This window comes from Bubalus bubalis, chromosome 12 (assembly GCF_019923935.1).
Source record: "Bubalus bubalis isolate 160015118507 breed Murrah chromosome 12, NDDB_SH_1, whole genome shotgun sequence".
NCBI lineage: Eukaryota > Metazoa > Chordata > Mammalia > Artiodactyla > Bovidae > Bubalus > Bubalus bubalis.
In genome coordinates, this window is record NC_059168.1 from 72,989,714 (window position 1) to 73,002,755 (window position 13,042).

General features: G+C 41.7%; 1 protein-coding gene across 1 annotated transcript in view; it reads right to left on the reverse strand.

Annotated features, from left to right (window-relative positions):
* The window catches only part of RAB10 (RAB10, member RAS oncogene family), a 63,286-nt gene extending 51,717 nt beyond the window's left edge, over positions 1 to 11,569 (reverse strand). The window contains exon 1 of the mRNA XM_006046226.4: positions 10,798 to 11,569. Coding sequence (XP_006046288.2) covers positions 10,798 to 10,924 — 127 coding nt within the window. The 5' untranslated portion in view covers positions 10,925 to 11,569. The remainder of the gene's footprint in view (positions 1 to 10,797) is intronic.
* Positions 11,570 to 13,042: the final 1,473 nt, after the last annotated feature.

The window sequence follows — 13,042 nt, forward strand, 5'->3', positions numbered from 1 at the left end:
GGTCAGGGAAGTAAGATCCCATATGCTGTGGAGCAACTAGGCCTGTGCACCACAACTACTGAGTCCCGAAGCCACAACTGGCGAGTCCATGCACCACAAAGAAAGATCCTGCATGACAAAACAAGATCCCTCGTGTTGTTAAGACCCAACACAGTTAAGTAAATACAAACAAACATGGGAAGTCTCAAAAAATTTCCTTTGCCATACACCCTTTTTGTAAGAAGCTGCTGCTGCTGCTAAGTCACTTCAGTTGTGTCCAACTCTGTGCAACCCCATAGACGGCAGCCCACCAGGCTCCCCCGTCCCTGGGATTCTCCAGGCAAGAACACTGGAGTGGGTTGCCATTTCCTTCTCCAATGCATGAAAGTGAAAAGTGAAAGCGAAGTCGCTCTGTCGTATCCGACTCTTAGCGATCTGCTGCTGCTGCTAAGTCACTTCAGTCATGTCCGACTCTGTGCGACCCCATAGACAGCAGCCCACCAGGCTCCTCTGTCCCTGGGATTCTCCAGGCAAGAACACTGGAGTGGGTTGCCATTTCCTTCTCCAATGCATGAAAGTGAAAAATGAAAGGGAAGTCGCTCAGTCGCGTCTGACTCTTTGTGACCCCGTGGACTGCAGCCTACTAGGCTCCTCCGTCCATGGGATTTTCCAGGCAAGAGTACTGGAGTGGGGTGCCATTGCCTTCTCCGCTTAGTGACCTACTATGACCCAAAGCAATAGAACAGCAGTCTCTCACATGAGTGATGCTAAGGGAACTGAAGCAGGAAGGAGAAAGATGTAGAAGAAAGAGAGGTATCCAGGAAAAAAACATGTATCAATAATCTCTAATCGTCTGTCTGTGCAAAAATTCATTTTGATAGGTTGTTGGAAGATGTATGAAGACTTGATAATGGGTAAAGGAAATTAATCAAATAAAGAGAATTTTTAACGTCAGAGAAAAGGAAACAGAGTTGTAACAGACTATTTGGTTTTAAAGGAAATCTTCCCATGGGCATATTAATGTACCCACAGGGTATCAATTTAACAAAAAAAATTGGGATAAAGAGTGGGATAAGATTATAAAAGGTTAAATGTTCCGTTTAATATTAAATTAGTAACTCAAAAGATGTTGATATAGCATATCTTTTGAAAAACAGTAATATATCTTTTGAAAAACAGCAATATTTAACGGAAAAGGTAGACGATGCCTCTAAAGAATAGGACTAGAGAGGGGATGAGAAAGAAGACTGTTTAATTTTGTTACTACTATAAATCTTTTAGCAGTTTAACTTCAAATATGTGTACATATACTGATAAAAATTAATTTTAATTTTTAAACCTTTCAGAAAGCAAAGAATAAATTATTGCAAATAAGAGTCAATCACTAAATCAACTCTCAATCCCACAGCATCATCCAGAGTATCTCTGAAGCCTTCAGAACACCTGCATCAACTGACTGACTACTTTAAAAAAAGCCTGCACATTCAATAATGGTACTGGAGCAACTAGATACCATCTTAAGCAAGATAAAAGAATCTCAACCTAAACTTCATACCATAATACAAAAACTAACTCAAAATATATTACAGGCTCACATGTAAAACAAAACTTTTACCAAACAAAAATGGGAAAAGATCTTCAGTGTCTAGAACTAGACAGAGTTCTTAGACACCAAAACATGACCTGTGAAAAGAAAAATTAATAAATTCAACTTCATCTAAATTTAAAATTTTTGCTGTGTGAAAGCCCATGTGGGGACTTCCCTGGTGGTCCACTGGTTAAGAATCTGCCTTCCAACACAGGGGACATGGGTTTGATCCATGGTGAGGGAACTAAGACCCCACATGTCACAGGGCATTTAACCCTTAACCCCATGTGCCACAACTACCAACCATGTATTAGTAGTTGAGAAGTAGCGAGAAGCCCATATATCACAACTAAGGCCTGATGCAGCAAAATAAGTGAATAAATATAATCCACCCCCCCCCTCCAAAAAAAAGCCACATGAAGAAGAAAACAAACTACAGAGACTGGAAGAAAATATTTGCAAACCACATGTTCAACAATGGACTAGTACTTAAAATGTATAAAGAACTTTCAAAACAGGAAAAAACAAACAAACAAAAAAAAGGAACCAATCCAATCAAGAGAATGGGCAACTGACATAATCAGATACCTCAGCAGAGAATATACAGATGGCAGATGAGAACACAGAACAGTTTTTAACAGCTCTGGCCATCAGGGAAATGCAAATTAAAACCACAATGAGATTACTACTACACACTTACCAGAATAGCTAAAATACAAAAGAGCACCACCACCAAATACTTGTGAAGATACAGAGAAACTAAATCACTCACAAACTACCGTGAGAATATAAAGTAGTACGGTCACTCTAGAAAGAGTCTGGTATCCTTATGAAACTAAACATGCAGTTACCATCCTGACCCAGTAACTGCACACTTGGGCATCTATCCCTGAGAAATGAACATTTATAATCATACAAAAACATCTACACAAAAATTCATATCAGTTTTATTTACAACAGGCAAAAATCAGAATCAACTCATGTGTTTCTCAATGAGTGAGTGGTTAAACAAACTGTAGGGAATGCATGCCATGAAATACTATCAACGGTAAAAGGAACTACTGGTGCACACAACTTGAATAAATCACCAAGGAATTAAGCCAACTGAATAAAAGCAAATTCCAAAAAGTTACAACCTCTTGATACCATTTATTTTATATTTGTGAATGACAAAATTTTATAAATGGAGAACAAATTTTGGGGGGGGGGGGGGGACAGGGTATAGTTAAAAAAGAACACAAAGGATCCTTGTTCCTTGGAACTATTCAGTATCTTGACTGTGGTGGTGGCAAAATGAACCTACAAAAGTCACAAAATTGCAGAGAATTTAATATACACAAACAAATGAGTACAAGTAAAACTAGAGAAATCTGAGTAAGACTGGTGTGCTGTGCCAGACAACAATATCCTGGTTGTGATACTATAATTTCACAAAATGTTACCATTAGGAGAAACTGGGCAAAGTGCACAAGGGATCCTTCTGTATTATTTTTCACAACTGCATGTAAATCTACAATTGCCTTAATAAAAACATCAATTTTAAAAAGTCCTGCATAAGCATTGCCATTGATATGAAAGAAACAAATCAACACTGCTTTCTGTTCTGATTTTGATACGTTGTACTTTTTGGGTCTCCAGAATAATGGGTTTTTTTTCCATTTTCTAACGTTTTACAACCTTGGATGCTCTGTTTCTGGGTCATGCTGGAAACTTAAGTGTTCCATCAGCAGTTGCTGTTTTCCTCAAAAATATGATTTTTCATCTCTGGAATGAAGGATAAATATCAAGCAATCACTTTTGCTAAAGTATATGGTACTATCTTCAAACAAAAATTTATTTCTCATTTGAAATTTCCCTTCAGATGAGTTTTCTTCACCAAAATTTTATTCTAGTCATCATTTTAAATTCCTCTTCTTATAATCCAAATTTAAGAATTTACCCCACTAACCTCCAATATTCACCTCTTTGAAGGCAGCAAAACCTTTGTAAGACTTTTAGTCTCAGGGCTCACACAATGTTCTCAACACTCTCTGTAGCTTTTATACTCTTCCTTCATGACTGGACCATCTCCATAAGCAGTGTTCCCATGAAGATTCTCCTAGATACACACAAACTTCTATTTTTTGCTAAATAACAGTCTTATTTGTAAATCAACACTCAAAAGGCCCCTATTTCTCTGTTAAACTGCTACCAGAGAACTAACCGGGCAATTCTCTACTGCTAATTGAAACAGACTGCCAGTATTTCTATCATTCTTTACTTTTTACAAACCAAACAGGAATATCAATCAGTATTTCCTTTGCCAATTCGTGTCTACCATTATACACCACAATGCAAAGAGCCAACTCACTGGAAAAGATTCTAAGATCTTTTGGAAAGATTGAGGGCAAGAGGAGAAGGGGGCGAAAGAGGATGAGATGATTGGATGGCATCCCCAACTCAAAGGACACAAATGTGAGCAAACTCTGGGAGACAGTGAAGCACACGTTAGCCTAGCAGGCTGCAGTCCATGGGGTCGTAAAGAGTTGGACACAACTTAGTAACTGAACAACAACAACATTATTAGCTCAGGTTATGCTAAAGGAGTACGTCAAGGCTGTATATTGTCACCCTGCTTATTTAACTTATATGCAGAATACATCATGAGAAACGCTGGACTGGATTCAGAAGCACAAGCTGGAATCAAGATTGCCAGGAGAAATATCAATAACCTTAGATATGCAGATGACACCACCCTTATGGCAGAAAGTGAAGAGGAACTCAAAAGCCTCTTGATGAAAGTGAAAGAGGAGAGTGAAAAAGTTGGCTTAAAGCTCAACATTCACAAAACTAAGATCATGGCATCTGGTCCCATCACTTCATGGGAAATAGAAGGGGAAACAGTGTCACACTTTATCTTTTTGGGTTCCAAAATCCCTGCAGATGGTGATTGCAGCCATGAAATTAAAAGACGCTTACTCCTTGGAAGGAAAGTTATGACCAACCTAGATAGCATATTCAAAAGCAGAGACATTACTTTGCCAACAAAAGTCCGTCTAGTCAAGGCTATGGTTTTTCCAGTAGTCATGTATGGATGTTGAGAGTTGGACTATGAAGCTGAGCACCGAAGAATTGATGCTTTTGAACTGTGGTGTTAGAGAAGACTCTTTGAGAGTCCCCTGGACTGCAAGGAGATCCAACCAGTCCAATCTAAAAGAGATCAGTCCTGGGTGTTCTTTGGAAGGAATGATGCTAAAGCTGAAACTCCAATACTTTGGCCACCTCATGTGAAGAGTTGACCCATTGGAAAAGATTCTGATGCTGGGAGGGATTGGGGGCAGGAGGAGAAGGGGACGACAGAGGATGAGATGGCTGGATGGCATCACTGACTCGATGGACATGGGTTTGGGTGGACCGTGGGAGTTGGTGATGGACAGGGAGGCCTCACGTGCTGCGATTCATGGGGTCACAAAGAGTAGGACACGACTGAGCGACTGAACTGGACTGAACTGATGCTTTGTTTGCCAAGGACAAGTGCCCTGAACAGACCCCTTGATATTTGGTGCTGATACTTGTTACTTTCCCACTTCTGTCAAAACTACTGCAACTCCACTTTTCAAATACAAATTGATGAGTAGGAGAATGACCTTATCCTTAATTTTTTCAAACAAAACAATGAAATTCTCAGGATGAGAAACACAGTGACAAACAGGATTGTATCTCGATTTTAGTCAAAACTCTTTCCACTAATTAGTCATATAATCTTTTGGCTTCTCTGGTGGCTCAGATGGTAAAGAATCTACCTGCAATGCAGGAGACTATGGTTGGATCTCTGAGTTGGGAAGATCCCCTAGAGAGGGGAATAGCTACCCACTCCAGTATCCTTTTTGGAGAATTCCATGGACAGAGGAGCCCAGTGGGTTACAGTCCATGGGGTCGCAAAGAGTCAGATACGACTGGGTGACTGACACTTTCACTTTCTCACCTTATCAGTCTCAGTTTTCTGACTCTTAAAATTCACTGCAGAGTTCTTTCCTATATTAATATTCTAAGGGGTTCTATAGGGAGACACAAAACAAAAAGACAAACCTGCCTTTAGTATCTGAAATTACAGCCAGTAATACTAAGCATGGGAAAGTACCTTAAAGGATCCTCTTGACTCAGTGACCCCCAGTTAACAGTAGCCATCACATGAAACAGTGAAGGGGCTGTATGAGAGCAAATGCTCTTTTAGAGAGCTGCATCAACTGTCCAAGGGTGTTTTGGGTTTGTTTTTCTTTTTTGGTAATAAAATATACTGAACATAAAATTGACATTTAACCACTTTTTAAATTGCAGTTTTAAAAAAAAAAACCACACATAAAATAAAAATTTACCAACCTAACTAGTTTTAAGTGCATAGTGCAGTAGTGTTAAGTGTATCCTCAATGACTTGCAACAGAATTCCAAAGCTACTTCATCTCACAAAACTAAAATTATATCCCCATTTCCCCCTCCTCCCAGTCCCTGGGAGACTATCAATCAACCTACCTTCTACAATTCTACTTTGTTTCTAGGAATTAGACAACTTTAAATATCTCATGTACTTGGAATCATGCAGTATTTGTCTTTTTGTACATATTAACCATTTCTAAGTATACAATTCAGTGTCATTAAATATATTCCCATTGCTGTACAAACATCACTATTCATCTCCACAACTTTTTCATCCTTCTAAACTGAAACTCTGTACCCTTCAAGCAGTAATTCCCCATTAACTGAAATGCTGTACCCATTAGGAAGTAACTTCCCATTACCCAATCCCTGTAACCACTATTCTACTTTCTCTATGAACTGACCTATTCCAGGTACCTGTAATACTTGTCCTTTTGTTCTGGCTTGTTTCACTTAGCACAGTATTTTCAAAGTTTATCCATGTTGTAAAATCTATCAGAATTTCATTCCTTTTTAAGGCTGAATAATACTCCATTGTATGTTATGCTACATTTTGTGTATCAATTCATTTGTCTATGGACATTTGAGTTGTTTCTATCCTTTGGCTATTGTGAATAATGCTGCTAAACAGACAGTAACAAGTGTTGGAGGATGTGGAGAAATGGAATCCTGGTGCCGTGCTAGTGGGAATGTAAAAACAGTGCAGTCACTGTTGAAAACAATATGGTGGTTTCTCAAACAATTTATTACCATAGGATTGCTTCACTTCTAGATATATACACAAACGAACTGAAAGCAGGGACAGATAACTGCATGACAAAAGTTCATTTATGTCAGTCATCCTAATGGGTGTGAAGTAACATCGCATAATGGTTTTGATTTGCATTTCCCTTATTATTAAAAGATGTTGAACATTTTTTCATGTGTTCACTGGCCATTTACGTACCTTCCTTGGGAAAATGTCTGGATAGTTTTAATCAATCCTAAAAATACATCTTGAAATGAAAGACATTTCTTATGTACTCTGGCATTTCTGCAGCCATGAGCCACTGTCTGGGTGTCACAGCAAAGTCCAGACACATTTAAATGCAAAAGGTTTTGCTCAATTTTCTAAAAAGCAGCCTCTCCATATAAAATGGGCTCAGTTCAATAAACCAATTTTTAAATTCATGTTAGTGGAAGTTACTCCTCCAACATTTGGTAAAAACATGCAGAAAGCAACAAAAAGGACACATCCATTGCCTCTCCCAGAGGCAAGAGCCTTTACCAATTTAGTTTTTTACCTAGAACCCAGAGGTAATGCTTTCGTGACTTTGGCCAAATCAACCAATGAAATATGCTCATCCAAAAACCAGCAACTCTCTCTAGATCATATATTTAATGTTTAGAAAGTAGGTAAAGAAGAAATGTTAAAATGTAACTAGCTAATTCTAAAGGACCCTGGTTACACTGTACTTACCACCTGTCTGCCTGCCTTCATTATTTATCAAGCACCCATTAAATGCAGGGATTTTTCTAGGTGCTTAGCATCTATCAGCAAAAAAACAAAAAAAAAAGACAAAGCCTTCTGCCCTTGTGCAGCTTATATTCTAGTGCCCTTGAATTTGCTTTGAGATTGGTGAGTATGGAACATACCATCATAATTTGTTTTTAAAACTGTCTGCAATAAATCTGACCATAAATATGACACACAACTTCTGATATAGATGTGTGGAAAAGTACATAGAAAAATTTAAATAGCCTTTGTGAGCTTTGTAAATAAGGACCATAAGCCTATAAAAATTATTTCCTCCAAGAATCAATAACCAATGAGTAACTAAGATGACTGTGTCTAAAATAATGAGAGGCTACATTATACTCGCAGTTTGGCCCTTCTGAACCCCTGCAAGGTAACCACTTCCTTTCAAACCTCAAGACGTTTTAACAATCAAATGCCAACTCAAATTTCAGTATCATTCATAGAGAATGCTCTTTATTTTTTAAAAAGCAAAGCAAAACAAACAAACAAAAAATCTTAGCCAACTGATGAAATTTAAAATGCCCTAAAAGTAGTACATATTTCAAGTATCTCTAATCATCTGCATATTTGCCAACTGGCCAATTTATACTGTTTAGACATGCACTGTCCAAATGTGCCTAATCTGAGATGAACCGTAAAGATAACATACACACTGGAGAAGAGTATAAAATGTCTCAACTATTTTAAAGTTTTGATTATATAATAAAATGAGAAGACTTCGGATAAAATGAGCTAAAAGACAGTTTTAAATATTTCTTTTCCTTTTTAAATGTGGCTACTAAAAAATATTATGTGACTCACATGTTTCTTTTGGATAGCACTGATGTAAGACACCAGGAGACTTCTAAACATGCACAGAGAGCTAATATATGCCACATGTTGGAGCTGAACTCTGAATTTTACATCCATATATTCTGTTCAACATGTCTTAGATATCAAAATATCACACACATCAAATATTTTTGTATCAAAATATGAACATTCCAGAGTGTAAAGTGAATTGTTTAGCACAGCACTAACCAATATTTGCATGACCACTGCATACAGGGCATTCAATCCATAAAGTAACTTGTTCTGCCCCACTATAGCATATGGGGCATGTGTTCCATATATAAACTGATATGCATGCACTATGCTCCTACAGTGCACCTGGCACCATGCCAGGCACTTTGCTCTCATAAAATTCTCACAACTACCTTCTGTGATGGGTACTATTATTAACAATACTTAAAGAAATTGAAGTAGGAGAAAAGGTTAATTAACTTGTCAAAGTCCCATAACTAGTAACCTGTGGAACTAGGATTCCAACCCAGCAGGTGAGATCCAAAATCACCACACATTTTTACTAGTAAAAAGACTACACAAGGGAATTCCCTGGAGCTCCATGCTTTCACTGCTGAGGGCAAGGGTTCACACCCTGATCTGGGAACTAAGGTCCCAAAAGACTACATAAGAAGATTGTGTCATTATCTTACAGGACTGGGTTTTAGTTGTGAGTACAATAAACAACACTGCACCCATTACAAAAGGCCAAGAGTAGATGTTTTGCTCCTACTTTCCACTCTACCTTTCTCAACCACACGTTAAAGCTGACCAACGTGGATTAAATCTCTGATCTTACTACAGGTTTATTCTACGCTCCCTTTTCCAGGAAGGCCCCATCCCACCCCTCTAGTTCAATTTCTACTTGTCCTTCAGACTTCATTTTAGACATCATCTCCATGCAAGCCTAGTTTAGACTAAGCGCCCCTCTCCCTATGCTTAGCCCCACTGTAGCACTGTCCACACTCTATTGTGCTTCCTCCCTAGACTGCTCCTATCATGTTCACCACTTATCTATCCCGAAAACAGTGCCTAGCGTTAGGTGCTCAATAAATATTTGCTGAAGGATCTAACCACCTGATCCACCCAGCTACAGCTCAAAGTGGAATATTAAAAGTAAAGTTACTGGTAGGAAGTGCTAACCCACACGCAGAGGACAAGTTCTTAGTCTCATGAAATTTACAACAGATCTAGAGAGCAATACAACATTCAGGAAACAAGAATTACAAAGACGCCCTCCCCACAAAACAAGTTAAATCAAAATCTAGTCAAAACGATCTAATGCCAAATTTCAGTATAATCTGTTTTATAAGAATGAATTAAGTAGCTGACACTTATCACAAGAAATCCAAAACAAAGATTCCAAATGCTATAAATTGAGATCAGCTTAATTTTGACACTTCCCAGAGTTCAAAGAAAACTATGCTTGCTTTTTATAATCATTTCAATATAAACTTAATTACACTTAAAATGGGTTTTATTGCACTTGCCCCAATGCTGTGTACTGGTCCCCAAGTGACAGAGACAACCTCGTGTTAAGATATTTATCGTGAGAGGGAAAATAAAGGATCTCACATCCAACCCAATTTAACACAATTCGTGTAAACGACAATTTTCTCAGTAAAGTTGAAAGGGACTTTCCTAAAGCCTTCCCTTTTCTTTTCCTAAACAAGAAACCGATTTAAAAGGTCAATCTTTAGCTTACTTTCATACTAAATAATTCTGAAACATGGGGTGAAAAGTACATTAGAAGTCCCAAGGCTATGACTTGCAAGACACTTCCCTATAAGACGCTAGTGTAAAACAGAAGGGGAGAACTTCATTCTTTCAGGTTCGAGGACAGAAACTGACCATCTCCATCAGATTACTGCTTCTGCTGATGTCTCGAAAAGCACCGTGTGCAAACATGCCAGAGAGTCCCACCCCAAGCACTAAGAGCCTCCGATTGTTTGACACATCAATGGATTAGTCAACGCGGGGCAACTCACTTTTCCCTTCTAATTTGCTTTAATTATTCCTTACACAAACCCTCAAGTTTACTCTAAGTTACGACCATATGGAATCTCTTTGCCCTGAAGTATAAATTCAGGTCTTTACCAAATGACCCCTACTGCTTCAACCCCAACCATCAAAATAATCCCTTACAAGTATCGTACATCTAGTAACGCCATACAAACATGGAAAAAGCCAACCCTGACGCTTAAAGAAACAGGATTCTGGAACGCTGTTAATGCTGCATATTTTGTAACAGCAGGCAATGAGCAGAGTGGGAGACTTGAGAGCAAAAGACCGGATGGAAAGCATGGGAAGACCCCGCCCCAGAAAGCTCAATGCCGATTCAAACAGTAACTTGGGTCTGTCGCTTGGAATCGGGATCACTGAAACAAAGGCGTATATTACGGGAAGCAAGATGTCTGGAGTAAAAGGAACGGTTTGCAGCTGCAGAGATCGCACACCATCCTCCCACAGGTCTTACCTATGGTGGAAATAAAGGTGGTGTTGAAGGCATCATCCGAAAAACGAAAAAGGACGCAGGTCTTCCCCACTCCCGAGTCCCCGATCAGGAGCAGCTTGAAAAGCAGGTCGTACGTCTTCTTCGCCATTGGGAGGAGCGGCTCAGGCTCTCGCCGCCGGCGGCCCCAAGGGATCGGTCCCTCTCACTACGGGCCAACTCCTCCTCACTCGGGCGTTCTCAGGCCGGAGGACCGGGGGGAAGCGTGGGAAAAAGGACGGCTCGAGAGGGCGCGGGTGACCTAGGAACTGCCTCGTCGAGGAAGCCCCGACGGTGGCGGCGTCCGGTGCCTCCGAGGGCGGCGACCGCTGCTCCGCAGCCTCTCCCAGCCGCTCCGCCCGGTTCCGGGGAGTCGGTCGGGACAAAATGGCCTCCCCTCCCCCCTCAGGGTTGCTCGGCCGGGACGCTCCGACGGGCGAGCGAGCAGGCTCGGCCGTCAAGGGAGCGCGGTGGGCGTGAGGACAGCCTCTCTCTCCCAAGCAGCAGCTCAGCGATAGGACGCAGCGAAGTCAGCGAAGGAAGACCCGGAGCTGACGAGCTCAGCTACATAGCCACAGGAAACCGAGCCGCCCCGGCCAGAGCCACCTTTTCCCCGTGCCCTCTCACGCCGGCGTGCGCGCTGCCTGAGACGCACGCAAGGACGTACGCCCGCCCTCCTCTCGCGCCCTCGTCCTGCGGTCAGCCCCTGCGCACGCGCGCCAGGGGGAGTGCGGGACCGCTGGGGGCGGAGAGTGGAGCTCGCTCTGGGTCTCCCAGCCTCAGTCTAAGGCCCGGCGGAGATGAGAGAGGGGTGGGGCGAGAGAGGGCGAGGCCGCGGGCGCGCTCCCTGCGGCCGCCTGATAGGGTGCGGCGGCCTGACGAGCACGCCCCGCGGGGAGGTGCTGTTTAGTGACTGCGCAGGCGCGGGACGCCGGCGTTACCCCCGCCCCCCCCCCTTGACACCCCCTATTTTCTTCTTCCGGTTGCTCTCCGACTTCGCTGAGGATGTTTCGGGTCGCGTTTGACAAGCTTATCGAGCCTGAGGGTCTTGGCGCAGCCACGGCCTTGGGTGGCCGTGTGTTTCCTGTGCAGCTGTAAATACGAGGAAAAGTAGTGCCCTGGGCCATTTAACAGCCTCTTCGCTAAAATGAGGTTCATCCTGGAGTGTCCTCCCCCTTCTTGGGGGAAACATACCAGCTCCAACCTGGTTTGTTTAAGGAACAAGAATTGGCATTCAAGAGAGCGGGAGTTTGAAATGGGAAAAATCTGGCCACGCTGCTCAGGTTGGGATGATGTAATCTGAGTTCAGGGAGGGGAAGAAAGAATACCAAGGAACACCTGGGCGCTGGGGAAACCTCCCCGCCAAATGGCAGCGCCGGTGTGTTCTCAACACGGAGAACCCGCTCCAGAACTGATCCGCCTTTTCGGAGCTGGGAGAATCCAGGAACGCTATACAGAGGAAGCCGGGCCCGCCCCCCTGCCGCCAAAATCGAACCCCCAGTGTCCCAAATAGGGGAATAGTGAAGCAAACCCCAACTCCGCTGCTTCTTACTTGCACTTTCTTTTCATACTTCCCATCAGTCAGTTTATACCTTCCCTTTCTTCTTCCTTTCTGTAGTTTAAATATGTATACTCCTGCCCTACCATTCTCAGTGTGCTTCATGGCTCCAAAGCACACCGAGGGTGTGATGGCAGAGTAGTTGAACCTGGTAGGCTGGTTCAACTTGACACTGGAGTAAACGCCGGGACATCCGTAAAACAAGAAACAGGGCTTGCCAGAGACGTAGAAACTGTATTACACCCCACTACCACCACCAAAGTGTTTATGTATTTGAATCAGTTCAGTTCAGTGCACATTTACATATTAAATATGTAATTAAAATTAGTCTTTCAAGCAGTTAGTGTAATCGTATTTCAGTCTCATTCTTTGAAGAGTTGTCTTACATTCTTCCTGTATAACTACCCCTAAGGCTTCATTTCTGAAAATGCCTGTCTTCTCTAATCTCACTCTCTAGTTTGTTTCTGTGATTGCTCTTGTCTCTTAAACCTTGTTCTCTGTGACTCATTCTTTCTCCCATTGGGAATGCCTTATTCAGATAATACCAACAATTCTAAAATAGTCTAGGCATGCAAATCACAAAATGAGCTATGATGAGTACTTCACAGTTTTGTCACCAATTCGGAGTCATAACATTCAGGAAAATCTCCACTGTTAGTCTTCCTTTCAAAA